This window comes from Blennius ocellaris, assembly GCF_963422515.1.
Source record: "Blennius ocellaris genome assembly, chromosome: 22".
NCBI classification, from domain to species: domain Eukaryota; kingdom Metazoa; phylum Chordata; class Actinopteri; order Blenniiformes; family Blenniidae; genus Blennius; species Blennius ocellaris.
This window is the reverse complement of record NC_137671.1, coordinates 365,037-392,665: the sequence shown is the minus strand read 5'-3', so window position 1 is coordinate 392,665 and position 27,629 is coordinate 365,037. Positions and strand designations below refer to the sequence as shown.

At 55.5% G+C, this 27,629-nt stretch overlaps 1 protein-coding gene across 1 annotated transcript; it reads right to left on the bottom strand.

Moving 5' to 3' along the window:
- Positions 1-27,317, bottom strand: LOC308146601 (plexin-B2-like; the record flags this gene model as incomplete). Its single annotated transcript, XM_080518504.1, is given in 44 exon segments — positions 1-1,231; positions 1,381-1,455; positions 1,622-1,697; positions 1,922-1,986; positions 2,084-2,231; positions 2,600-2,757; positions 3,219-3,370; positions 3,906-3,987; positions 4,587-4,687; positions 5,182-5,260; positions 5,525-5,602; positions 6,064-6,210; positions 6,321-6,387; positions 6,827-7,008; positions 8,233-8,462; positions 9,006-9,106; positions 9,765-9,901; positions 9,999-10,094; positions 10,208-10,291; positions 10,377-10,583; positions 15,045-15,168; positions 16,308-16,490; positions 16,562-16,698; positions 17,672-17,807; positions 17,885-18,033; positions 18,105-18,268; positions 18,741-18,828; positions 19,012-19,107; positions 19,489-19,559; positions 19,562-19,589; positions 21,095-21,203; positions 21,285-21,396; positions 21,729-21,894; positions 22,161-22,287; positions 22,629-22,729; positions 23,092-23,226; positions 23,331-23,510; positions 23,634-23,778; positions 24,068-24,210; positions 25,302-25,484; positions 25,486-25,623; positions 25,706-26,272; positions 27,133-27,214; positions 27,256-27,317. Coding segments are annotated over 44 exon segments (5,796 nt in total). The 3' UTR covers positions 1-1,126.
- Between the last annotated feature and the right edge of the window lie 312 nt (positions 27,318-27,629).

Genomic DNA, 27,629 nt, shown 5'->3' with positions numbered 1-27,629 from the left:
GCTTTAAAGTTGGATCACATAGAAACTTTAATTGTGACTCAAGTCGTACATGAAGACGAGACATAAGAACTTTCAGTTTCTCCTTCATCTTTTTTCTACAATTGAAAAATTACTTGCATTTCAAAGCCTCAAAAAGAAAAATAGGAAAGTTTTAAATTATATGGAAGAAATGGAATTAAAGTAAAATACTTTATACTGAAAAATTACTGAAATGTGAGTTTTGGTATTTTAATACAAAAAGAAATTAGACACTTATATTTAATGTGATTTTACGGTTTGATGTATTTTAAAAATAGAACCTGGAGCTCAATCTCACGGATTACACAATAAAAGAGGTAAATGTGGAATTTGAAAATAAAGTTCTATATAATGTGCAACTGTCAAAAAACTATCCTTTGATCCTAAAGTTGAATTATTGACTAAATTATTTGAACGTTAAAATCTAAAAATTACAAGAAGAAAAAACTTTTTTACTGATCGAGACTTTTTAAAAGTTCAAAATTAACTTTTGCTAAAAAGTGTTTTGATTATTTTTTAATGTTTGTGCTGCTTTACTTTGAAAGAACGTGAAAAAAAACCCTGTTCACTTCAGTTATAAAACAATCGGTTCAGTTGTAATTCTTTTCAAAATAAAAGTCCGCAGGAGCTCCGATGGTGAAAAAACATGTTGGATGAAACGTAAACGATGGAACCGAAGCGGCGGCGTGGAACCGACCACCCCGGGACTCTGAGCCCGTCGTGACGCGTCGTACCTGAAGGCGCCGGCCTCTGATTGGCCGGTCGTACCGTGGCGGCGTCTCATTGGCCGCCTCCTCGGGGTGGACGTCGTCCTCCGACGCCCACCACAGGTCGGATTTCCAAACGTCGCTGAGACGAAGTCCGTAAAGTCTGAACTCCACAAACATAGAGACGCGGCGGCGGACCGAGACCAGAAATTTCAAAATAAAAGCTTCAATCCTTCTTCTTGTCGTCGTTTGGCACTTTTTCCTTTCTCTGTCTTTTCCAGGACAAACGATCTGACGAGCGTCGTGTTGCTGCGTTAATAATAAAACAAAAATCTTTGATTTCACAGAAGTGGGCGCGGCCTCTGCTCGGGGCCCCTCGTTGGCCCCGCCTCCCCCCGGGGTCAGAGGTCGGTGACCTTGTTCTCCAGCGCGGCGGCGACCTGCTGCAGGCGCAGCGTCAGCTGCTTGTTCTGCGCCGCCGGGTCGTCGTCCAGCGACTGGATGATCTGAAACAACAAACCTTTTGATTTCCTGCAGAGAAACTCGTGAAGTGAAAGAATTAAGATGAAGTTGATTCATTAATCATTAAGATTCTTCAAAGTTTCACGGAGATCAAAGCTTCTGCTTCATTCAGACACAAAGGAAAGTTTCTCACCGCGTCGTAATATTTGCTGGCGTATTGGTACAGCTGGTGGAGCGCCACCTGGTGGTTCAGCTTGTCTGTGTGTTGCTGCAACGCACACACACACACACACACACACACACGCACACACACACACACACACACACACACACACACACACCTTTCTGTTAGGACGCTGAAGTCACTCTCTCGCTCTCTGTCTCAGTCTCTCTCTCTCTCTCTCACACACACACACACACACATGGTTTCCTACCCTCGACACCTCCGCCAGATGTGTGTTCATGTCCTGATCGCTGACTGGAACCATCTGCCTGATGCCACTGTAGTAACTACACACACACACACACACACACACACACACACACACACACACACACACACACACACACACACACACACACACACCCACAGGAGATGAGATTGTCGTCAGCGTTCATCCAGGTCAAGTCTTGAAACATCATTTCTTCATGAGGAGGTTAAACCAGTGTGACTGAACGTGGAACACAAACAAACAAACAAACAAACAAACAAACAAACAAACAAACAAACTCACTCGTCCACCATCTTCTTGTAGGTTGAAATCTCTTTAGCGTAAAGGAGTTTGTTGCTCGGCGACTCCTGCAAACAACAGAGTCAGTGTGTGTGTGTGTGTGTGTGTGTGTGTGTGTGTGTGTGTGTGTGTGTGTGTGTGTGTGTGTGTGTGTGTGTGTCGCACCCGGCTCAGCTTGTGCTCCGTCTTGGTGCAGGCGTCCATGAAGGTCTGAGCGATGACTTGCAGCGACGCGTCGACGACTTCGGTCACGTGAACGTCGAGGATGAAGTGAGGGTTCCTCAGGATGTTGACCCAGAACCTGAGGGGGAGGCTGCACACACACACACACACACACACACACACACACACACACACACACACACACACACACACACACACACACACACACACACACACACACACACACACACACACACACACACACACACACACACACACACACAGTTGTTTTTGAGGTGTGTGTGTGTGTGTGTGTGAGATCAATCCACTTTGATCCGGTTTAATCCAGCTTGATCTGGTTTAATCCACTTTGATCCGGTTTAATCCAGCCTGATCTGGTTTAATCCAGTTTGATCTGGTTTAATCCAGTTTAATGTGGTTTAATCCAGTTTGATCCAGTTTGATCTGGTTTAATCCAGTTTGATCCAGTTTGATCTGGTTTAATCAAACTGTGTGTACCTGTTGGTCTTCCAGATGTGCAGCGTCTCTTCGTCCACGTTGTCGTGTTTTAGCGCCTGCTCGTCCAGGAAGTCAAAGAAGTACTTGACGGCCGGCGGAACGACGCTGGAGCAGAGAACGCTGCGGAAGAAGTCGTCTACGAACTGCTGCAACGTCCCCTGCAACACGTGTGTGTGTGTGTGTGTGTGTGTGTGTGTGTGTGTGTGTGTGTGTGTGTGTGTGTGTGTGTGTGTGTGTGTGTAGAGTTTAGACACGTATACAGTGAACAACCTCCAGTTCCTGTGATGTTCAGTTTCAGCTCAGTGATGAGTGCTACGCCTGCCAGGCCTTTAGGGGGCGCTGTGGCTCAGCTGGAGGACAGAAGACCACCTCCTGCTGGAGGAACCAACATGTGGTGACCTCACAGAGAGGGGGGCGGGGTTACAGGTCGAGAGGTGATGACATCATCATGCTGGACTAACTAAAGCATCTTGAGTTTTGAAGTTCCTTCAGTGTTTAGAAAAAACAAGGTTCCTGAAATGTCGTGAGGCCGATCGGCCCGTAACCATGGTGACATGAATCCAGGTCGTGGTGTGGGCGGAGCCTGTGTGTGTGTGCGTGTGTGTGGGCGGAGCCTCACCTTGACGGACAGCAGCCGGGTCAGGTAGATCTCGGTGATGGCTTTGGTCATGGCCTTGTCCTTCATGCTTCCTCTCTTGGACTTGCCCTCGTCCAGCTCGTCGGCCGGCCGGACCAGATGGAAGGTGTGGTCGTCCTCCAGCAGCGCATTCCCTGCAGCGCAGGGCCGTCAGCTCCGCTTTGATCTGGCTTTAATCCACTTTGATCTGGTTTAATCCACTTTGAACTGGTTTTAATCCACTTTGATCTGGTTTAATCCACTTTGATCTGGGTTTAATCCACTTTGATCCGGTTTAATCCAGTTTGATCTGGATTTAATGCAGTTTGATCCGGTTTAATCCAGTTTGATCTGGATTTGATTCACTTTGATCCACTTTGATCTGGATTTAATCCAGTTTGATCTGGTTTAATCCAGTTTCATATGGTGGAATCCAGTGTGATCTGGATTAAACTGGACTCTAATCTGCTGGGACTTCATTCCAAGTCGGACGCATCATTAACGTTTCTTCGGGTTTCGTTTCGTTCGATTGTTTTTGGTTTGAAAAGTTTTGTTTTAGTCAAATGTATCAAACTTCATGATGAACAAAACAAAACATCCAGAAAAGGTTTCTCCTGCGACATAAAGTGTGTGTGTGTGTGTGTGTGTGTGTGTGTGTGTGTGTGTGTGTGTGTGTGTGTGTGTACTCACTCTCTTCATGACTGTCTTGATGCTGATGGAACGACTGTGTGTGTAAAACTCTGGACAGAACCAAGGTGGCGTTGTCACGAACCTGCAGGAACAGAGACAGGAAGTGTTCATGAAGGTCGACGTCAGGAGGTCAAGAGGTCAGATGGTCAAGGTCAAGCAGTGAGAAGGTCAAGAGGTCGAGGTCAGAAGGTCAAGAGGTCGGATGAGAAGGTCAGGAGGTCGAGGTCAAGAGGTTGCGGTCAGAAGGTCAAGGTCAGGAGGTCGAGGTCAGAAGGTCGAGGTCAGAAGGTCAAGGTCAAACAGTCAGAAGGTGAGAAGGTCAAGAGGTCGGATGAGAAGGTCAGGAGGTTGAGGTCAAGAGGTCATGGTCAGAAGGTCAAGAGGTTGAGGTCAGGAGGTCGCGGTCCGAAGGTCGAGGTCAGAAGGTCAAGGTCAGAAGGTCAGGAGGTCGAGGTCAGGAGGTCGAGGTCAGAAGGTCAAGGTCAGAAGGTCAGGAGATCGAGGTCAGAAGGTCGAGGTCAGAAGGTCAGGAGATCGAGGTCAGAAGGTCGAGGTCAGGAGGTCGAGGTCAGGAGGTTGAGGTCAGGAGGTCAGAAGGTCAGGATGTCGAGGTCAGGAGGTTGAGGTCAGAAGGTCAGGAGGTCGAGGTCAGAAGGTCAGGAGGTCGAGGTCAGGACTCACGTTGTAATGCGCCAGTGTGTTGAGTCTCTTCCAGCGTCCCTCCTTCTGAGACGTCAAGTCCAGATCAGACAGGATCTGACCTGTGGAGCCGGGGCGCCACTCTGTGGACGGACCAGGAACTGCAGTCAGCCAGGGCCACGCAGGGCCACGCAGGGCCGCGCAGGGCCACGTAGCTTCTGTCCCGCTCAGCGCGGCACACAAAGCTGCATTACTGTCCTGTTGGCTAATGCTAATGCTCATCACTGCTACTGGAGACAAGCTAATGCTAATCACTGCTACTGGAGACAAGCTAATGCTAATCACTGCTAATAGAAACAAGCTAATGCTAATCACTGCTACTGGAGACAAGCTAATGCTAATCACTGCTAATAGAAACAAGCTAATGCTAATCACTGCTACTGGAGACAAGCTAATGCTAATCACTGCTACTAGAAACAAGCTAATGCTAATCACTGCTACTGGAGACAAGCTAATGCTAATCACTGCTACTGGAGACAAGCTAATGCTAATCACTGCTACTGGAGACAAGCTAATGCTAGTCCCTGCTTGTTATTGGCGGAGGAAGCGAGGCGCTAAAGGTTCCAGGGTTCCTCACCCAGAGCGACGGTCTCCACCCGGGGCCTCTGGGAGAACGGCAGGTTCCTGTACACCTGGTCGATGATCTTCTCCTTCACCTGCAGGGAACCAGCAGCTGTGAGAACCACACCCCCTCTCCTCCTCCTCCTCCTCCTCCACCTCTCCTCCTCCTCCTCCTCCTCCTCCTCCACCTCCTCCCCATCTCCTCCTCCACCCCCTCTCCTCCACCTCCTCCACCTCCTTCTCCTCCTCCACCTCTCCTCCTCCTCCACCCCCTCTCCTCCACCTCCTCCTCCACCCCCTCTCCTCCACCTCCTCCTCCTCCTCCACCTCTCCTCCTCCTCCACCTGTCAGGACCTCACCTGGGTGATGGTGTCACAGTTCAGGACCTTGACTGGAGTCACATCTGGACCTTCTCCGTGGACCAGGACCTGCAGAGTCTGAGACCAGAAACACACGGGGGTCACCAGGACTGGTACTCACCAGGACTGGTACTCACCAGGACAGAGTACTCAGCAGGACAGAGTACTCAGCAGGACTGGTACTCAGCAGGACAGAGTACTCAGCAGGACTGGTACTCAGCAGGACAGAGTACTCAGCAGGACTGGTACTCAGCAGGACAGAGTACTCACCAGGACAGAGTACTCAGCAGGACAGAGTACTCACCAGGACAGAGTACTCAGCAGGACAGAGTACTCAGCAGGACTGGTACTCAGCAGGACAGAGTACTCAGCAGGACTGGTACTCAGCAGGACAGAGTACTCAGCAGGACTGGTACTCAGCAGGACAGAGTACTCACCAGGACAGAGTACTCAGCAGGACAGAGTACTCACCAGGACAGAGTACTCAGCAGGACAGAGTACTCAGCAGGACAGAGTACTCAGCAGGACAGAGTACTCACCAGGACAGAGTACTCCACGTCGTCTCCCAGTAATCCAGTATCAGTCAGAGTGTACTTGGCCTTCTTCATCCTGGAATCCACTGGACCTTTTTCCACCTGGTGCTTCAAGGCCTTGAACAGTTTGTACATCGGTTCTCCTGCAGAGTCCTGAGGACCAGGACCAGGACCAGGACCAGAGAGACCAGAGAGACCAGGGTCAGGGAGAAGTGAAGGAGTCAGTGAAGGAGTCAGTGAAGGAGTCAGTGAAGGAGTCTTACCCTGAGGAACTGGTAGAGACAGATGGACATCCAGTTACACAGCATCCGTTCTACCACCGTCTCCGACCTGCAGAGAACCTCGTCACTGTGAGTGTGTGTGAGTGTGAGTGTGAGTGTGAGTGTGTGAGTGTGTGTGTGTGAGTGTGAGTGTGAGTGTGTGAGTGTGAGTGTGTGTGTGAGTGTGAGAGTGTGAGTGTGTGAGTGTGAGAGTGTGAGTGTGAGAGTGAGAGTGTGAGTGTGAGTGTGTGAGTGTGAGAGTGTGAGTGTGAGAGTGAGAGTGTGTGAGTGTGAGTGTGAGTGTGAGAGTGAGAGTGTGAGTGTGAGTGTGAGTGTGAGTGTGAGAGTGTGAGTGTGAGTGTGAGTGTGAGAGTGTGTGTGTGTGAGTGTGAGTGTGAGTGTGAGTGTGAGTGTGAGTGTGAGTGTGAGTGAGTGTGAGTGTGAGTGTGTGAGAGTGAGAGTGAGAGTGAGAGTGAGAGTGAGAGTGAGAGTGAGAGTGAGAGTGAGACCTCCTGAGCATGAGCTTGGGGTTCTTGTTGAGAACGTGTTGCTCCATCAGCTCCAGCAGCAAGGTTCTCATGACGTCAGTGTAGTACTCCAGCTTGCCGTGCAGCGCCACCGTCAGCAGGGAGGCCAGGGAGCTCCTGGAGCGGGCCTGGAAGTCTGGACGGCTCTCCAGGGTGTGGATGAACTGCCAGGGGTCAGAGGTCAGCACCGGGGTCAGAGGTCAACATCAGAGGTCAGAGGTCAGCACCGGGGTCAGAGGTCAGAGGATTTTTAGCTTTTCAACCCTGCTGAGTCAGCAGAACCTCCGTCTCTTTTTACTGCTTCTATCGTTTTTAGCTGAAACTCAAAGTGTCGGGTGATGAAGATGAAGATGAGTGATGAAGATGAAGATGAAGATGAGTGATGAAGATAAAGATGAGTGATGAAGATGAGTGATGAAGATGAAGATGAGTGATGAAGATGATGAAGATGAGTGATGAAGATGAAGATGAGTGATGAAGATGATGAAGATGAGGATGAGTGATGAAGATGAGTGATGAAGATGAGGATGAGTGATGAAGATGAGTGATGAAGATGATGAAGATGAGGATGAGTGATGAAGATGAGGATGAGTGATGAAGATGATGAAGATGAGGATGAGTGATGAAGATGAGTGATGAAGATGATGAAGATGATGAAGATGAGTGATGAAGATGATGAAGATGAGGATGAGTGATGAGGATGATGAAGAAGACGAAGAGGATGAGGATGAAGATGATGAGGACAATGAGGATGAGGAAGAGGATGAAGAGGATGAGGAAGAGGATGAAGATGATGAGGACGATGAGGATGAAGAGGAAGATGATGAGGACGATGATGATGATGATGACGATGAGGAAGAGGATGAGGACGATGAGGACAAGGAAGATGAGGATGAGGAAGATGATGAGGACGATGAGGAAGAGGATGAAGATGATGAGGACAATGAGGATGAGGAAGAGGATGAAGATGATGAGGATGAGGAAGAGGATGAAGATGATGAGGACGATGAGGATGAAGAGGATGAGGATGAAGATGATGAGGACGATGATGATGATGAGGACGATGAGGAAGAGGATGAGGACAATGAGGACGAGGAAGATGAGGATGAGGAAGATGATGAGGACGATGAGGAAGAGGATGAAGATGATGAGGACAATGAGGATGAGGAAGAGGATGAAGATGATGAGGACGATGAGGATGAAGAGGATGAGGATGAATCTGATGAGGACGATGATGATGATGAGGACGATGAGGACGAGGAAGATGAGGATGAGGAAGATGATGAGGATGATGAGGAAGAGGATGAAGATGATGAGGACGATGAGGAAGAGGTTGATGAGGATGAGGAAGATGAGGATGAGGAAGAGGATGAGGATGGCAGGCTCACGTGGATGAGGAAGGTCTTGCTGTTCAGCAGGTGTGAGAACTGGGTCAGGGCCTGGGTCACCGTGGCCCTCCGGCCCTCAGGGACCTGGACCCGCCCACTGGCCAGGGGCTCGCTGGCGCCCCCCCTGGCCGGCAGGAAGAAGTTCCTCTCTGTGAACGTCTGGTAGTCCAGGAAGGGGATCCGGCCCTCGGCCTGGTCGCTGGTCTGGTCCTCCATCTCTATCATCAGGTCTTCACACACACACACACACACACACACACACACACACACACACACACACACACACACACACACACACACACACACACACACACACACACACACACACACACACACACACACACACACACACAGGAAGGAGGAAGATGAAGAGTTCTGCTGTTGACACTGTGGATCAAACCTGTAGAGGTCAGAGGTCAGTAGAGGTCAGAGGTCAGTAGGGGTCAGTGGTCAGTAGGGGTCAGAGGTCAGTAGAGGTCAGAGGTCAGTAGGGGTCAGCGGTCAGTAGGGGTCAGAGGTCAGCGGTCAGTAGGGGTCAGAGGTCAGTGGGGGTCAGAGGTCAGTAGGGGTCAGAGGTCAGTGGGGGTCAGAGGTCAGTGGGGGTCAGAGGTCAGTGGGGGTCAGAGGTCAGTAGGGGTCAGAGGTCAGTGGGGGTCAGAGGTCAGTGGGGGTCAGCGGCCAGTAGGGGTCAGAGGTCAGTAGGGGTCAGTGGGGGTCAGAGGTCAGAGGGGGTCAGAGGTCAGTAGGGGTCAGAGGTCAGAGGTCAGAGTCACCTGTGAACTCCTTCTTGCAGCGGTCCCGGACGCTCTCCTCCAGGTTCTCCAGCTGGTGCTTCACCTTCTCGTATTCGCGCTCCGCCTGCCGACTCTTCCTCCTGATTTAAACACAGCAGATTGAAACGTGACTGGACCCTCGTCTCCCCCGTCTTCCTCGTCTCCCTCGTCTCCCCCGTCTTCCTCGTCTCCCCTGTCTCCCCCGTCTCCCTCGTCTTCCCCGTCTCCCTCGTCTCCCCGTCTCCCCCGTCTCCCCCGTCTCCCTCGTCTTCCCCGTCTCCCCGTCTCCCCCGTCTCCCCCGTCTCCCTCGTCTTCCCCGTCTCCCCCGTCTCCCTCGTCTTCCCCGTCTCCCTCGTCTTCCCCGTCTCCCTCGTCTCCCCGTCTCCCTCGTCTTCCCCGTCTCCCCGTCTCCCCCGTCTCCCCCGTCTCCCTCGTCTTCCCCATCTCCCTCGTCTTCCCCGTCTCCCTCGTCTCCCTCGTCTCCCTCGTCTTCCCCGTCTCCCCCGTCTCCCTCGTCTTCCCCGTCTCCCTCGTCTCCCTCGTCTCCCTCGTCTTCCCCGTCTCCCTCGTCTTCCCCGTCTCCCCCGTCTCCCCCGTCTCCCTCGTCTTCCCCATCTCCCTCGTCTTCCCCGTCTCCCTCGTCTCCCTCGTCTTCCCCGTCTCCCCCGTCTCCCTCGTCTTCCCCGTCTCCCCCGTCTCCCTCGTCTTCCCCGTCTCCCCCGTCTCCCTCGTCTCCCCCGTCTCCCCCGTCAGCTGACCTGTAGCAGTAGACGGAGGCGGCGATGAAGAGCAGCATGGGGACGAGGACGGCCGGGACGATGGCGGCCAGCGGGACCTCGTCTCTACGGGCGTAGTACACCGACCCTACCGTCCACTCGCCGTGGCCGAACTTCACCTGCCGGGGGAGCAGAGTCAGAGTGGGTGGAGGTGGAGGGTGGAGTCAGAGGGTGTAGCAGAGGGTGGAGGTGTAGCAGAGGGTGGAGCCTCCTCACCACCAGCTCCAGCAGGTCGGCCGTCGTGTCTCTTCTCTGGCGTTTGGATCGAGGTTTGGGCTGAGAGGGCGGAGCCTCCAGGATCAACTTGTCATCCTGCAGGGACACGAGCACTGATTGGTCCCTGATTGATCCCTGATTGGTCCACTGATCCACTGATTGGTCCCTGATTGGTCCACTGATCCCTGATTGATCTCTTTGTTTCTCACCTGCAGGATGTTGACGTGACACGACGCGTCTCCAACAAACGCCTGCGCCTCCTTCGCCGTCATCGCCTTGGAGAAACCTCGACCCTGGAGGAGGACATGGAGGGACATGAGGACATGGAGGGACATGAGGACATGGAGGGACATGAGGACATGGACCAGCTGGACGCACGGTGACGATGATGACGCTGGTCTCGGTGATGACGTTCTTGCTCAGGCGGTTGAAGACGGGGTCTGGATGGTAGGAGAAGCTCTTCAGCTCCTCCTGCAGGTCGTCCAGCTGCAACAACGTCCTCACTGATTGGCCCTCGCTCACCTGCACCGCCGGCGAATCAAACTGCAGCGTGCTGTCGTTCTTACTGAGAGCAGCCTGGAGGAACTGAGAGGAGGAGGAGGAGGAGGAGGAGAGGAGGGGGGGGGGAGGAGGGGAGGAGGGGAGGAGGAGGAGGAGGAGGAAGAGGAAGAAGAAGAGGAGGACGAGGAGGGGAGGAAGAGGAGGAGGGGGAGGGGGGAGGAGGAGGAGGGGGGGGGGAGGAGGAAGAGGAAGAAGAAGAGGAGGACGAGGAGGGGAGGAAGAGGAGGAGGGGGGAGGGGGAGGAGGAGGAGGGGGGGGAGGAGGAAGAGGAAGAAGAAGAGGAGGACGAGGAGGGGAGGAAGAGGAGGAGGAGGAGGGGGAGAGGAGGAAGAGGAGAAGAGGAGGAGGAGGAGGAGGAGGAGAGGAGGAGGGGAGGAAGAGGAGGAGGAGGAGAGGGAGAGGAGGAGAGGAGGAGAGGAGGAGGGGAGGGGGGGAGGAGGGGTAGGAAGAGGAGGAGGAGGAGGAGGGGGAGAGGAGGAAGAGGAAGAAGAAGAGGAGGAGGAGGAGGGGGAGAGGAGGAAGAGGAGAAGAGGAGGAGGAGGAGGAGTTTATATTTACGGACGATGTGATTGATCCCCCTTGAACTGCAACCTTATCGTGGTGGGGGAGTTTGAGCACCCGAATGACCCTCGGAGCTATGTTGCCGGGGGGCTTGCCCCCCCAGTAGGGTCTCCCAAGGCAAACAGGTCCGAGGCGACGGGTCAGACTAAAAGCAGTTCACAAGACCCCATGGACACACTCACGAGGAAAAAGGTGACGTCGCCCGGTTTGGCGCAGCCGGGGCCACACCCTGGAGCCAGGCCCGGGGTGGAGGCTCGCACGCGAGCGCCTGGTGGCCGCGTTCTTGCCCGCGGGACTCGGCCGGGCTCAGCCCGAAGGGACGACGCGGGCCCCTCTTCCTCATCCTCCTGTGGACCCACCACCCACAGAGGCTGCCGTAGGGGTCGGGTGCAATGTGGATTGGGTGGCAGTCGACGGCAGGGGCCTCGACGACCCGATCCCCGGACACGGACTCTGGCTTTTGGGACATGGAATGTGACCTCGCTGGGGGGGAAGGAGCCCGAGCTTGTGAGGGAGGTTGAGAGATACCGGCTAGATATAGTCGGGCTCACCTCCACTCACAGCTTGGACTCTGGAACCCAGCTCCTCGACAGGGGCTGGATACTCCACTTCTCTGGAGTTGCCCGCGGTGTAAGGCGGCGGGCTGGAGTGGGCTTGCTTATTGCCCCACAGCTCAGCCGCCATGTGTTGGAGTTCACCCCGGTGAACGAGAGGGTTGCGTCCCTACGCCTACAAGTAGGGGACAGGTCTCTGACTGTTGTTTCGGCCTATGCACCGAACAGCAGTTCAGAGTACCCAACCTTCTTGGAGTCCCTGGGAGGGGTGCTGGATAGTGCCCCAACTGGGGACTCCATTGTTCTCCTGGGGGACTTCAACGCCCACGTGGGCAATGACAGCGAGACTTGGAAGGGGGTGATTGGGAGGAACGGCCTCCCCGATCTGAACCCGAGTGGTGTTCTGTTATTGGACTTCTGTGCCAGTCACAGCTTGTCCATAACGAACACCATGTTCGAGCACAGGGGTGTCCATAAGTGCACATGGCACCAGGACACCCTAGGCCGGAGGTCAATGATAGACTTTGTGGTCGTGTCATCTGATCTCTGGCCGCGTGTCTTGGACACTCGGGTAAAGAGAGGGGCAGAGCTGTCAACTGATCACCACCTGGTGGTGAGTTGGATGCGCTGGACTGGGAGGAGGCCGGATAGACTCGGCAGGCCCAAACGTGTTGTGAGGGTCTGCTGGGAACATCTGGCCGAGCCTTCCGTCCGCGCAGCCTTCAACTCCCACCTCCGGGAGAGCTTCTCACAGATCCCGAGGGAGGTTGGAGACATTGAGTCCGAGTGGACCATGTTCTCAACTTCCATTGTCGAAGCTGCTGCTCGGAGCTGTGGCCGCAGGGTCTCTGGCGCCTGTCGTGGCGGCAATCCCCGAACCCGGTGGTGGACACCGGAAGTAAGGGATGCCGTCAAGCTGAAGAAGGAGTCCTACCGGGCACTGTTAGCTCATAGGACTCCCGAGGCAATCGACAGGTACCGGCAGGCCAAGCGAGCCGCAGCCCGGGCTGTGGTGGAGGCAAAAACTCGGGTCTGGGAGGAGTTCGGAGAGGCCATGGAGGAGGACTTTCGGTTGGCCTCGAGGAAATTCTGGCAAACCGTCCGGCGCCTCAGGCGGGGGAAGCAGTTCTCCACCAACACTGTTTACAGTGGAAGTGGGGAGCTGTTGACCTCAACTGGGGACATTGTCGGGCGGTGGAAGGAATACTTCGAGGACCTCCTCAATCCCACCACCACGTCTTCCATTGAGGAAGCAGAGACTGGGTTCTCAGAGGTGGACTCGTCCATTTCCCAAGCTGAAGTCACCGAGGTTGTTGTGAAGCTCCTCGGTGGCAAGGCACCGGGAGTGGATGAGATTCGCCCAGAGTTCCTTAAGTCTCTGGATGTGCAGGGACTGTCGTGGCTGACTCGTCTCTGCAACATCGCGTGGCGGGCGGGGACAGTACCTCTGGACTGGCAGACCGGGGTGGTGGTCCCTCTCTTTAAGAAGGGGGATCGGAGGGTGTGTTCCAACTACAGAGGGATCACACTCCTCAGCCTCCCCGGGAAAGTCTATTCCAGGGTACTGGAGAGGAGGGTCCGGCCGTTAGTCGAACCTCGGATCCAAGAGGAACAATGCGGTTTTCGTCCTGGTCGTGGAACACTGGACCAGCTCTATACCCTCCACCAGGTGCTTGAGGGTTCGTGGGAGTTCGCCCAACCAGTCCACATGTGTTTTGTGGATCTGGAGAAGGCGTTCGACCGCGTCCCCCGAGATGTCCTGTGGGGGGTGCTCCGGGAGTACGGAGTCCGGGGTCCCCTTGTTGAGGGCTGTTCGGTCCTTGTATTCCCGGAGCAGGAGTCTGGTTCGCATTGCCGGCAGTAAGTCGGACCTGTTCCCAGTGCACGTTGGCCTCCGGCAGGGGGTGTCCTTTGTCACCGGTTCTGTTCATCATATATATGGACAGAATTTCTAGGCACAGCCGGGGGCCAGAGGGGGTCCGGTTTGGGGACCACAGAATCTCATCTCTGCTATTTGCGGATGATGTGGTTCTGTTGGCCCCATCAAGCCTGGATCTCCAGCGTGCACTGACACGGTTCGCAGCCGAGTGTGAAGCAGCTGGGATGAGGATCAGCACCTCTAAATCCGAGGCCATGGTTCTCGACCGGAAAAAGGTGGCTTGCCCCCTCCAGGTCGGTGGAGTGCCCTTGTCCCAGGTGGAGGAGTTCAAGTATCTTGGGGTCTTGTTCACGAGTGGGGGAAAGATGGAGCGTGAGATCGACAGGCGGATCGGTGCAGCGTCTGCAGTCATGCGGACGTTGTATCGGTCCGTCGTGGTGAAGAAGGAGCTGAGCCAAAAAGCGAAGCTCTCGATTTACCGGTCGATCTTCGTTCCTACCCTCACCTATGGTCATGAACTATGGGTCATGACCGAAAGAACGAGATCTCGGATACAAGCGGCTGAAATGAGCTTCCTCCGTAGGGTGGCTGGGCGTACCCTTAGAGATAGGGTGAGGAGCTCAGTCACCAGGGAGGAGCTCGGAGTAGAGCCGCTGCTCCTCCACATCGAGAGGAGCCAGCTGAGGTGGCTCGGGCATCTATTTCGGATGCCCCCCGGACGCCTCCCGAGGGAGGTGTTTCGGGCATGTCCCTCCGGTAGGAGGCCTCGGGGCAGACCCAGGACACGCTGGAGGGACTATGTCTCTCGGCTGGCCTGGGAACGCCTTGGGGTGCCACCGGAGGAGCTGGAGGAAGTGTCTGGGGCGAGGGAAGTCTGGGCAACTCTGCTCAGACTGCTGCCTCCGCGACCCGGCCCCGGATAAAGCGGTAGCCAATGGATGGATGGATGGATGATTGGTTGTGATTATTGATCTGAAGCGTTACAGAGGAAAAGTGATTGACAGTTGGTGGGCGGAGCCTTGATGTCACCAGGCAGCCAATCATCAATCAACACAGTAACTCCACCTGAGTCTCACCTCCACCTGAGTCTCCCCTCCACCTGTCTCACCTCCACCTGTCTCACCTCCACCTGAGTGTCTCACATCCACCTGACTCTCCCCTCCACCTGACTCTCACCTCCACCTGTCTCACCTCCACCTAAGTGTCTCACCTCCACCTAAGTGTCTCACCTCCACCTGCGCCTCACCTCCACCTGTCTCCCCTCCACCTGTCTCACCTCCACCTGAGTGTCTCACCTCCACCTGACTCTCCCCTCCACCTGAGTCTCACCTCCACCTGTCTCACCTCCACCTGAGTGTCTCACCTCCACCTGTCTCCCCTCCACCTGTCTCACCTCCACCTGAGTCTCACCTCCACCTGTCTCCCCTCCACCTGTCTCACCTCCACCTGACTCTCCCCTCCACCTGAGTGTCTCCCCTCCACCTGTCTCACCTCCACCTGTCTCCCCTCCAGCCGAGGGCGGTCCAGAGAGAAGTCTTCAGAGACCTGGACCTTCATGTTGGCGGTCTGGACCAGATCAAAGCCGTGTCCCAGAACCACGATTCTTCGCCCGCCGCTGAAAAACAAACATTTTGATTTGTCAACAAGTAAACATCAAGTTTACGGGTTTTTTAAACCATTTCTTTTGTCGCTCAGAAAGCTGATTCTCACTTTGCTGCTTCGTTACAACAACAACAACAACAACAACAACAACAACAACAACAACAAGCTTGTTTACACAGCAAAGTTTCTCCTGAACAGCTGGAAACATCAGTTTCCTCCAGTTCTGCTCATTTCTCAGGTTTCTGGAGACGAGGAGCTGCAGCCTCAGTCTGTCCTCCTGTCCTCCTCCTCCAGTCCTCCTGTCCTCCAGTCCTCCTCCTGTCCTCCTCCAGTCCTCCTGTCCCCCTCCTGTCCTCCTCCAGTCCTCCTGTCCTCCAGTCCTCCTCCTGTCCTCCTCCAGTCCTCCTGTCCTCCTCCAGTCCTCCTGTCCTCCAGTCCTCCTGTCCTCCAGTCCCTCCTGTCCCCCTCCAGTCCTCCTGTCCTCCAGTCCTCCTCCTGTCCTCCTGTCCCCCTCCTGTCCTCCTCCAGTCCTCCTGTCCTCCAGTCCCCCTCCAGTCCTCCTCCTGTCCTCCTGTCCTCCTGTCCCCCTCCTGTCCTCCTCCAGTCCTCCTGTCCCCCTCCAGTCCTCCTGTCCTCCAGTCCTCCTCCTGTCCTCCTCCAGTCCTCCTCCTGTCCTCCTCCAGTCCTCCAGTCCTCCTGTCCTCCAGTCCTCCTGTCCTCCTCCAGTCCCCCTGTCCTCCAGTCCTCCTGTCCTCCTCCTGTCCTCCAGTCCTCCTGTCCCCCTCCAGTCCTCCTGTCCTCCAGTCCTCCTCCTGTCCTCCTGTCCCCCTCCTGTCCTCCTCCAGTCCTCCTGTCCTCCAGTCCCCCTCCAGTCCTCCAGTCCTCCTGTCCTCCAGTCCTCCTGTCCTCCAGTCCCCCTGTCCTCCTCCTGTCCTCCTGTCCTCCAGTCCCCCTCCAGTCCTCCAGTCCCCCTCCAGTCCTCCAGTCCTCCTCCTGGCCTCCTGTCCTCCAGTCCTCCTCCTGTCTTCCTCCTGTCCCCCTCCAGTCCTCCTGTCCCCCTCCAGTCCTCCAGTCCCCCTCCAGTCCTCCTGTCCCCCTCCAGTCCTCCTGTCCCCCTCCAGTCCTCCAGTCCTCCAGTCCTCCAGGACCCACCACAGGAAGCTGGTCTTGGGGTGGTACTCTGTGACCTTGGGGTTCTCGGAGTACTGGAAGGACGAGACCAGGTCCTTGGTGGTGTTCCTGCCGTACTGCAGGGTCAGGGTCAGGGGGTCCGAGGGGACCTTCTGTCCCCGGTACCGGCCCGTCCTGCAGGTGATCACCGGGCCGAAGGCCAGTCTGGGGAGACAGGAAGTGGTCTTCAGGCGGGGCTGGTCCCGGAGGACGGCGAGGGGACGTCCAGCGCTCACACTCTGCAGGAGACTCCGCCCACAATCACGTCCAGGTCGTCCCTGGAGGCCGTGTCCAGGTCGTCCCCTCTGATGGTGAGGACCGTCCCCCCGGACGCCGGGCCCCTCGCCGGGGACACTGAGGACGGTCTGGGGTCCTGGACAGGAAACAGGAAGGAAGGAAGGAAGGAAGGAAGGAAGGAAGGAAGGAAGGAAGGAAGGAAGGAAGGAAGGAAGGAAGGACGACAGGAAGGAAGGAAGGAAGGAAGGAAGGACGACAGGAAGGAAGGAAGGAAGGAAGGAAGGACGACAGGAGGTTTGTTTTGTTCAAACGATACATGAAAATAATATAAATAATATATAAATAATAAAGTATAATAAAAGTACATGATAGAAAAAGTAACTGAATACTTAAAGTATTTTGATGAAACGTTATTTGTGTTTCCATGTAGTCATTTACTGTTACTGCTCCCTGTCGCCATGGAAACACGATGCTCCCTGTCGCCATGGAAACATGATGCTCCCTGTCGCTATGGAAACATGATGCTCCCTGTCGCCATGGAAACATGATGCTCCCTGTCGCTATGGAAACATGATGCTCCCGCCATGGAAACATGATGCTCCCTGTCGCCATGGAAACATGATGCTCCCTGTCGCTATGGAAACATGATGCTCCCTGTCGCTATGGAAACATGATGCTCCCTGTCGCCATGGAAACATGATGCTCCCTGTCGCTATGGAAACATGATGCTCCCTGTCGCTATGGAAACATGATGCTCCCTGTTGCAATGGAAACACGATGCTCCTGTCGCCATGGAAACATGATGCTCCCTGTCGCTATGGAAACATGATGCTCCCTGTCGCCATGGAAACATGATGCTCCCTGTCGCCATGGAAACATGATGCTCCCTGTCGCTATGGAAACATGATGCTCCCTGTCGCTATGGAAACATGATGCTCCCTGTCGCTATGGAAACATGATGCTCCCTCCATCCACGTTTGTCATGGAGATCAGGTGTCATAGAAACTTAAATCTCTAAGTCGTCATGGCAACAAGCATTGAACCGGTCAGTGATGACGATCTTGTTTGTGCTGTTCACGTGGTCGTTCCAGATGTGCGTCCAGACTCACCCGGTAGGTGAAGACCACCTGGGACCGTCCTCGCCGTCCTCCCGCCACCTCGATCTCCACCGCGCCGCTATTGGTCGGTTCAAACGGGAGGTCGGAGGGCGGGGCCCGCCGGGCCGGGCCGATCTCACACACCACCCTGCACACACACACACACACACACACACAGTGATGAGACAGGTGTCCGGGCGTGTCCCGGGCGTGTCCTGGGGTCACCTGGTGGAGACGGAGTACTGGTCCTCCAGGTGGACACAGTCCACGCCGGCCACCGTGACCTTCTTGACGTCGTCCCGGCCGGCGCCCATGTTGGAGCCGCTGATCGTCACGGCGATGCTTCCGTTCAGCGGGCCGAAGCGAGGGACGACCTGCGGGACGGACGGGACGCTGAGGACAGGCAAAGACGTCCCGCGGAGCCGGGAGGGGCGTCTGGACTTACGTCTGAGATCTCCGGGTCGGGACACGGCGCCGCCTGGACGGACGGACACGCCCCCCGGAACACACAGGAACCCCACGACGCACACCACACACACTCATACTGGGGGGGGGCGTGGCTACACAGGCTGCAGTCCTCACGGCCAACAGAACAGTTATAGAGGAGCACTGAGGAGGAGGAGCAGGAGGGGGAGGAGGAGGAGGAGGAGGAGAGGGAGGAGGAGGAGCAGGAGGAGGAGCAGGAGGACGAGGAGGAGGAGGACGAGGAGGAGGAGGAGGAGAGGGAGGAGGAGGAGGAGGAGGAGGAGGAGCAAGAGGAGGGGGAGGAGAGGGAGGAGGAGGAGGAGGAGGAGGAGCAGGAGGACGAGGAGGAGGAGCAAGAGGGGGGGGAGGAGGAGGAGGAGAGGGAGGAGGAGGAGGAGGAGGAGGAGGGGGAGGAGAGGGAGGAGGAGGAGGAGGAGGAGGAGCAGGAGGACGAGGAGGAGGAGCAAGAGGGGGGGGAGGAGGAGGAGGAGAGGGAGGAGGAGGAGGAGGAGGGGGAGGAGAGGAGGAGGAGGAGGAGGAGGAGGAGCAGGAGGACGAGGAGGAGTTTAGAATGAACCACCAGCAGCTACAGTCACATGACTCTTGACTCACTGACCCGTCAAGCGGCTGTCAATCATCCTGTCAGTGTCTCTGTCTTTGATGTGGAACGACACCTGGACCTCCTGCTGCCTGTGGTAGGAGAACTACACACACACACACACACACACACACACACACACACACACGCACACACACACCACTGCTGCTCAGCATCAGTCAGAACTGAAACTGTTTACATGTTTTCTGTTCACAACAACAACAACAACAACCTCTCGTAACTTCCAGTGTGACTTTATGACCATTATTTTGAAGGAGCATGACTGTACCTTATAACCTCTGAACCTGAAGCTGGAGCTCGACTCCTGAACGACTTCGTCCTCCGTCACCTTCATCAGCTCTGTGCCGACGGAGAACCTGCGGCCCTGCACACACACACACACACACACACACACACACACACACACACACACACACACACACACACACACACACCAAGAATAAATGGAGGATGAGGTGGAGCAGGTGGTGCAGGTGCTGCAGGTGGTGCAGGATGTGCAGGTGGTGCGGGTGGTGCGGGTGGAGCAGGTGGTGCAGGTGCTGCAGGTGGTGCAGGATGTGCAGGTGGTGCGGGTGGTGCATGTGCTGCAGGTGGTGCAGGATGTGCAGGTGGTGCGGGTGGTGCAGGTGGTGCGGGTGGAGCAGGTGGTGCGGGTGGTGCAGGATGTGCGGGTGTTGCGGGTGGAGCAGGTGGTGCGGGTGGTGCAGGATGTGCGGGTGTTGCGGGTGGTGCAGGTGGAGCTCACGGTGTAGAGGTCCAGGTTCCGGCCCTGGAAGCTGACAGGCGTCTGGAAGCCGACGGGGATCAGCTGAGGCTCGGAGACTCAAACTGAGGACAGTCGTCAGGCTGCAAGGGACAGGAAGTCACCTCAACAACAACAACAACAACAACAACAACAACAACAACAGCTGCTGACGGTGCAGTGGTGGAATGGACTGGAAGCTGGTAGTGATTTAGTCCTGGATTGATGATGATGATGATGATGATGGATGGATGATGGATGATGGATGGATGGATGATGGATGGATGGATGGATGGATGGATGATGGATGGATGGATGGATGGATGATGATGGATGATGATGGATGATGATGGATGATGATGGATGATGGTGATGGATGATGATGGATGATGCTGATGGATGATGATGGATGATGATGGATGCTGATGGATGATGATGGATGATGGATGATGATGGATGACGATGATGGATGATGATGGATGATGATGGATGATGATGGATGATGGATGGATGATGATGGATGATGATGGATGATGATGGATGATGATGATGGATGATGATGGATGATGCTGATGGATGATGATGGATGATGGATGATGATGGATGATGGATGGTGATGGATGATGATGATGATGATGATGGATGATGATGGATGATGATGATGGATGATGGATGAGGTTGGATGATGATGGATGATGATGGATGATGGATGGATGGATGATGGATGACAATGATGGATGATGATGGATGATGATGGATGATGGATGATGATGGATGATGATGATGGATGATGGATGAGGTTGGATGATGGATGGATGATGATGGATGATGGATGACGATGATGGATGATGATGGATGATGGATGATGATGGATGATGATGGATGATGATGGATGATGGATGATGATGGATGATGGATGATGATGGATGATGATGGATGATGATGGATGATGGATGATGATGGATGATGGATGATGATGGATGATGATGGATGATGGATGGATGATGATGGATGATGATGGATGATGATGGATGATGATGATGGATGATGATGGATGATGCTGATGGATGATGATGGATGATGATGGATGATGATGGATGATGATGGATGATGGATGATGATGGATGATGATGATGGATGATGATGGATGATGATGGATGATGATGATGGATGATGGATGAGGTTGGATGATGGATGGATGATGATGGATGATGATGGATGATGGATGGATGGATGATGGATGACAATGATGGATGATGATGGATGATGATGGATGATGGATGATGATGGATGATGATGATGGATGATGGATGAGGTTGGATGATGGATGGATGATGATGGATGATGGATGACGATGATGGATGATGATGGATGATGGATGATGATGGATGATGATGGATGATGATGGATGATGGATGATGATGGATGATGGATGATGATGGATGATGATGGATGATGATGGATGATGGATGATGATGGATGATGGATGATGATGGATGATGATGGATGATGATGATGGATGATGGATGAGGTTGGATGATGGATGATGATGGATGATGATGGATGATGATGATGGATGATGGATGAGGTTGGATGCTCCAGCCCTGACCTGCTGAGGTTGGATGATGTGCCCTCCAGTGGTCTGGCCTCCGTCAGTACAGAGGTGGAGCTCAGCGTCCCACTGGCAGCCCCACCTGCTGCTCACACAGCTGATACACCTGCAACACACACACCTGAGGAGCCGCACCTCTACTGCTGGACAGTGTGTGTGTGTGTGTGTGTGTGTGTGTGTGTCTCACGGTGTGTTGTGGTTCTTCCTGACTGCAGCAGCACAGTTGTAGAAGTGGTACTCTCCCTCCGTCACCTCCACCCTGTGGTTCACCAGAACCTTCACCGGGACCGACACGTAGTCTGAACACACGGAACCGGTTTAGGTCTGATGGAGCTTTGACTGTTGTCTTGTTGTCTCTGCAGGAAGCTTCAATCTGATCAATGCTTTTCAACATGATCCTGCCCTTCAATGTAAGAGCCTGTCAGATGGGACTCGGGGTTCTGCCCTTCACAGTAAAAGCCTGTCAGACGGGACTCGGGGTTCTGCCCTTCACAGTAAAAGCCTGTCAGACTGGACTCGGGGTTCAGACGGGACTCGGGGTTCTGCCCTTCACAGTAAAAGCCTGTCAGATGGGACTCGGGGTTCTGCCCTTCACAGTAAGAGCCTGTCAGACGGGACTCGGGGACCTCACCCTGCAGCTCCGGGGTGGGCGGGACCTGGGACGGGTCCGGCAGAGAGCAGGTGACCCTCGGCGGCCCGTCCAGAACCACGACGGCGTCGGTGACGAAGGACAGGAAGACACACTGCAGACTGTCGGAGGACAGGAGGCGGGGCAACGCCGGGACGCTGATGGACACCTGATGGACAGGACAGGAAGTGAGGAAGACCTCAGGGGACCAAGAGGACAGGAAGTGAGGAAGACCTTGGGGGACGAAGAGGACAGGACAGGAAGTGAGGAAGACCTCAGGGGACCAAGAGGACAGGGACTCTGATGTCAGACGTGGGCGGAGCTCAAAGCCCAACGTCAGTCTGAACCTGGAAATCTGAAATGACTGCAACACACACACACACACACACACACACACACACACACACACACACACACACACACACACACACACACCTGCTGAGTCCTCCTGCAGCTCAGGTTTGGGGGGTCGAAGGTCTGGATCTGGACGCAGGTCTGGAGGGGGGACCAGAGCCACGTGTTCTCCTCCTCAGACCTGCTGCAGTCCTGCTTCCTGCTGCACCTGCAGGACCAGGACCAGGACCGGGTCAGGACCAGGACCAGGACCGGGTCAGGACCAGGGTCAGGACCAGGGTCAGGACCGGGTCAGGACCGGGTCAGGACCGGGGTCAGGACCGGGTCAGGACCGGGGGTCAGGACTGGGTCAGGACAGGGTCTGGACCAGGTCAGGACCGGGGTCAGGACCAGGGTCAGGACCAGGTCAGGACCGGGTCAGGACCAGGTCAGGACCGGGGTCAGGACCGGGTCAGGACCAGGTCAGGACCAGGTCAGGACCAGAACCAGGACTGGGTCAGGACAGGGTCTGGACCAGGTGACCAGGTGAAGCGGAGAACAGGTACTAACTTCCCCTCCAGGACACACCAGCCGCAGTACGGATCCTTCAGGTCCATGCAGGACCCACAGTCGGTCTTCTGCTGGCAGGACTGGACCGGGACCCGGGTCACCTGAGGGACAGGACAGAAGGTCTTTACCAGGACCAGGACCACACAGGGTCCAGGTCTTTACAGGACTGAAGTCTCGTCTGGTTCAGTTCAAATGGAAACATCTGGGAGGAAAATCAATCAATCAATCAATCAATCAATCAATCAATCAATCAATCAATCAACCAATCAATCAATCAATCAATCAATCAATACTGATGGACGAGGAGACCCTGGTCTCAGCAGGGGGCCCAGGGTCTCAGCAGGGGGCCCGGGGACCCGGTGAGGACAGGGTCTCAGCAGGGGGCCTGGGGACCCGGTGAGGACAGGGTCTCAGCAGGGGGCCCGGGGACCCGGTGAGGACAGGGTCTCAGCAGGGTCCTGACCTTGTTGAGGGTGGTGACGTAGAGGAACTGCAGGCTGTGGTCCAGCAGCAGGTTCTTGTTGACCTTCTGGCCGCTGCCGTCGCCCGGCGCCCGGCCGTAGACCTGGACCTGCGCCGACAGGTGGACCTTCCACACCTGGACACACGGAAGAGTCACATCCCAGCATGCAACAGGCGGACCGGGACCGGGACCACAGCGGGTCGTCCAGAAACAACCCGAGGAAGAAGAAGAGTCCGTACCTCTCCGGTCCTGGTGCCCACGAAGGCCACGGCGTGCCCCCCCTCCACCGCCACCGCCACCGCCGTCATGTGACCCTTCCGGACCAGCGCCGGCTCGGCCTTCAGCGCGAAGTCCGCCTTGCTGGCCAGCGGGGACGGCAGGAACTCGGCGCCGCACCGGTACCGCTGGGCCAGGTTGTTCTGGGGGAGCGGACAGGGAACCGTGACGCCCCCGCACACCCAGCCGGTCCCACACAGACCGGGCCGGTCCTGCCCCCCCCCCCGGCGCCCCCCCCCCCCCCCCCCCCCCCCTGGCGGTCTCACCTGGCTGCTGCTGCTGCAGAGCTCCTCAGACTTGGACGAGTACGGCGAGTAGACGGCCGCCTTGTGGTCGATCAGACCGTTGTTACTGTAACAAGCTCCAATGATCCTCAGCAGCTGAGCATTGATCCACTGCAGCGGGTACAGGCTGCAGGGGCAAGGACAGGGGGCAAGGACAGGGGGCAAGGACAGGGGGCAAGGACAGGGGGCAAGGACAGGGGTCAGACCCTGAACACCTGAGGTCCACACAGGCACCAAATTCCTTCCACAGTCAGTGGAGCATCGTGGTCGTTATGACCAGTGACAACAACTGGAACACATTCAGTGATCAACTGGTTTCGGTTAACAGGTTACCAGAGAACAGGTTACCAGGTTACCAGAGAACAGGTTACCAGGTTACCAGAGAACAGGTTAGCAGGTTACCAGAGAACAGGAACCTACAGAGTGCCGAGGTGGACGGGTCTTCATCGGAGGTGAAGGTGACAAACAGAACCTTGTCGTTGGGGGAAACCTTTCCAAAGCCACTCGAGTCCGTCAGGTTCCGAGCCAGAACTTCCCCCGGCGCCGAGACGTAGGCGGCCTGAGGCAGAGCAGAACCAGAGAACCCTGAACCTCAAACACTGCGAGCAACAAGGGACCTGCTCTCCTGGACGGAACTCGTCATCGCTCAGATCAGTGCCTTTGCCGGAACTCTGCAGAGGTTCTGATTTCATTTCTAATGCCCATCGGACCAAAATGGAACTTCAGCATTCTCGTTATCAGGTTGACATCCACGCTCACATCTGGATCATGTTTCCATGACAGCTGAGACTGACAGTTCGATACCGAGTGTCACAGCTATGTGACGCTAACTGGAGTTTCTTTAGCGCAGTGTGAAGCCCGTTTCCCTCACCTGTAGCATCACTTCCTGTTCTCTGCAACATCACTTCCTGTTTCCTGTAGCATCACTTCCTGTCTCCTCTGCAACATCACTTCCTGTTTCCTGCAGCATCACTTCCTGCCTCCTCTGCAACATCACTTCCTGTCTCCTCTGCAACATCACTTCCTGTCTCCTCTGCAGCGTCACTTCCTGTCTCCTGCAGCATCACTTCCTGTCTCCTCTGCAGCATCACTTCCTGTTTCCTGTAGCATCACTTCCTGTCTCCTCTGCAACATCACTTCCTGTTTCCTGCAGCATCACTTCCTGCCTCCTCTGCAACATCACTTCCTGTCTCCTCTGCAGCATCACTTCCTGTCTCCTCTGCAGCATTATTTCCTGCTTCCTGCATCATCACTTCCTGTCTCCTCTGCAGCGTCACTTCCTGTCTCCTCTGCAGCATCACTTCCTGTCTCCTCTGCAGCATTATTTCCTGCTTCCTGCATCATCACTTCCTGTCTCCTCTGCAGCGTCACTTCCTGTCTCCTCTGCAGCGTCACTTCCTGTCTCCTCTGCAGTGTCACTTCCTGTCTCCTCTGCAGCGTCACTTCCTGTCTCCTCTGCAGCATCACTTCCTGTTTCCTGCAGCATCACTTCCTGTCTCCTCTGCAATGTCACTTCCTGTTTCCTCTGCAGCATCACTTCCTGTTTGCTGCAGCATCACTTCCTGTCTCCTCTGCAGCGTCACTTCCTGTCTCCTCTGCAGCATCACTTCCTGTCCCAGGCAGTAAGGCAGCAGGCGGGGCTGTACGGACCTGGGCCTTGTTGAACTTGCCGCTGCAGTTGAGCTGCAGCTCGGTGTAGGAGTAGTAGCCCTGGTCGTCCTCGCACATCCTGGACAGGAAGGTGAAGTTCTTGTTGTCCTGCACGCCCAGCGTGCGCGAGAACAGGAAGTAGACGAAGCCGCCGTCCTTGAAGGCGAGGCGGAAGTCGTGCAAGGTAGCGCAGCACGAAGGGGTTGGCCTGCACCGCCGACGCCTCGATGATGCTGTCGAACACCACCCAGTCGCCGTAGTCGCGCAGGATCCGGGTGGAGATGAGCTTGGTGCTGTCGTGGCTGCCGTAGCCCTTCCCCACCTGGGGGGGGCGCCGTAGAGTCAGTCGCCTGCCGGCGGTGGGCTCACTGTGTGTGTGTGTGTGTGTGTGTGTGTGTCCTCACCAGGAAGACGGTCAGGTTGTCCCGGTCCTTGCTGAAGTAGGACATGACGCCCACCACGGCCACGCCCTCCTCGGCGCTCGCCACGTACGACTTCTCGCCCTTGGTGTCGCTGAAGTAGACGAGCTGCTGCACGCTGCTGAGGTTCCTGAGGGCGCAGATCCCCCGGAACACGCTGCCGCACGCCACCAGCACCTCGCCGCCGCCGTGCACCAGCAGCAGCTTGTTGTGGTTGTCGGTGTCGCCCGCCTCCTCGCAGGCGTCGGTGACGGGCGGCGTGCAGTGCCGGTGGTCCCTGCGGGGCCCCGTCTCGCTGCGGGACTGCAGCTCCAGGCCGGGGCCCAGCTGGTACAGGGCGTTGACCGCGCCCACGTACAGCCGGCCCGTACGCTCGTCCACCACCACGTTGTTGATCGCCGTCTCCGACGAGAACTGGGCGTGCCGGGCGGCGGGGGAGGGGCCGGGCGGCGGGGCGGCGGGGGAGGGGGCCGAGCAGCGGGGCGGCGGGGGAGGGGCCGAGCAGCAGGGCGGCCAGGGCGAGAGGCCACGCCCACCACCGCACCGCCATGTCTGCCACGGGAGCAGAGACACCCAGAGGACGTCACGTCAACCTGGGTCTGGTCCAGCTGGGCCAAACTGGGCCAAAGCGGGCCAAAGTCGACCAAACTGAGCCACAGTGGACCAAAGTGAGCCAAAGTGTACCAAAGTGGGCCAAACTGAGCCACAGTGGACCAAACTGAGCCAAAGTGGACCAAAGTGGGCGACCAACTGAGCCACAGTGGACCAAAGTGAGCCAAAGTGGACCAAAGTGGACCAAAGTGGGCCAAAGTGGGCCAAACTGAGCCAAAGTGGACCAAACTGGGCCAAAGTGGGCCAAACTGAGCCACAGTGGACCAAAGTGAGCCAAAGTGGACCAAAGTGGGCCAAAGTGGGCCAAACTGAGCCACAGTGGACCAAAGTGAGCCAAAGTGGACCAAAGTGGGCCAAAGTGGACCAAACTGAGCCAAAGTGGACCAAACTGGGCCAAAGTGGACCAAAATGAGCCACAGTGGACCAAACTGAGCCACAGTGGACCAAAGTGGGCCAAAGTGTACCAAAATGAGCCACAGTGGACCACAGTGGACCAAAGTGGGCCAAAGTGTGCCAAAGTGTACCAAAATGAGCCACAGTGGACCACAGTGGACCAAAGTGGACCAAAGTGTGCCAAAGTGTACCAAAATGAGCCACAGTGGACCACAGTGGACCAAAGTGGGCCAAAGTGTGCCAAAGTGTACCAAAATGAGCCACAGTGGACCACAGTGGACCAAAGTGGGCCAAAGTGTGCCAAAGTGTACCAAAATGAGCCACAGTGGACCACAGTGGACCAAAGTGGACCGCAGGACGTTTCCAAGATGTTGGGGTGAGTCAGACAGATGTGGGGGGACACTCACCTGCAGCTGGAGACCAGGAGGTCGTGTGTCTTCCCTCGCTCTGCTACGTCCTCTGGGACCAGAGAGACCACGTCCAGACCATCTGAGAAAGAAACCAGACGTGATCACTGGTACTGGAGGAACCCTGGTGAGACGGTGGACCACGGAGCCGGAACCTTCAGGACGAAAGGCGCAGCAGCCTTCATGTTAATGCTGAAGAAAGACCCAGAGGATCGTCGTCCTGCTGAGTGACCAAGATCAGGGAGTCAACAGCGTTACCAGTTACCTTGAAAAAGTAGTCCGATTACTGATTACTAGTTAATCCCTTTAAAAAGTCACGAGTTACTTTACTGACACAACCTCCTGCTGGTTCCTATTTAACCTTTGATCTCCTGCTGGTTCATATTTAAAATTTGATCTCCTGCTGGTTCATGTTGAACCTTTGATCTCCTGCTGGTTCATGTTGAACCTTTGATCTCCTGCTGGTTCATATTTAAAATTTGATCTCCTGCTGGTTC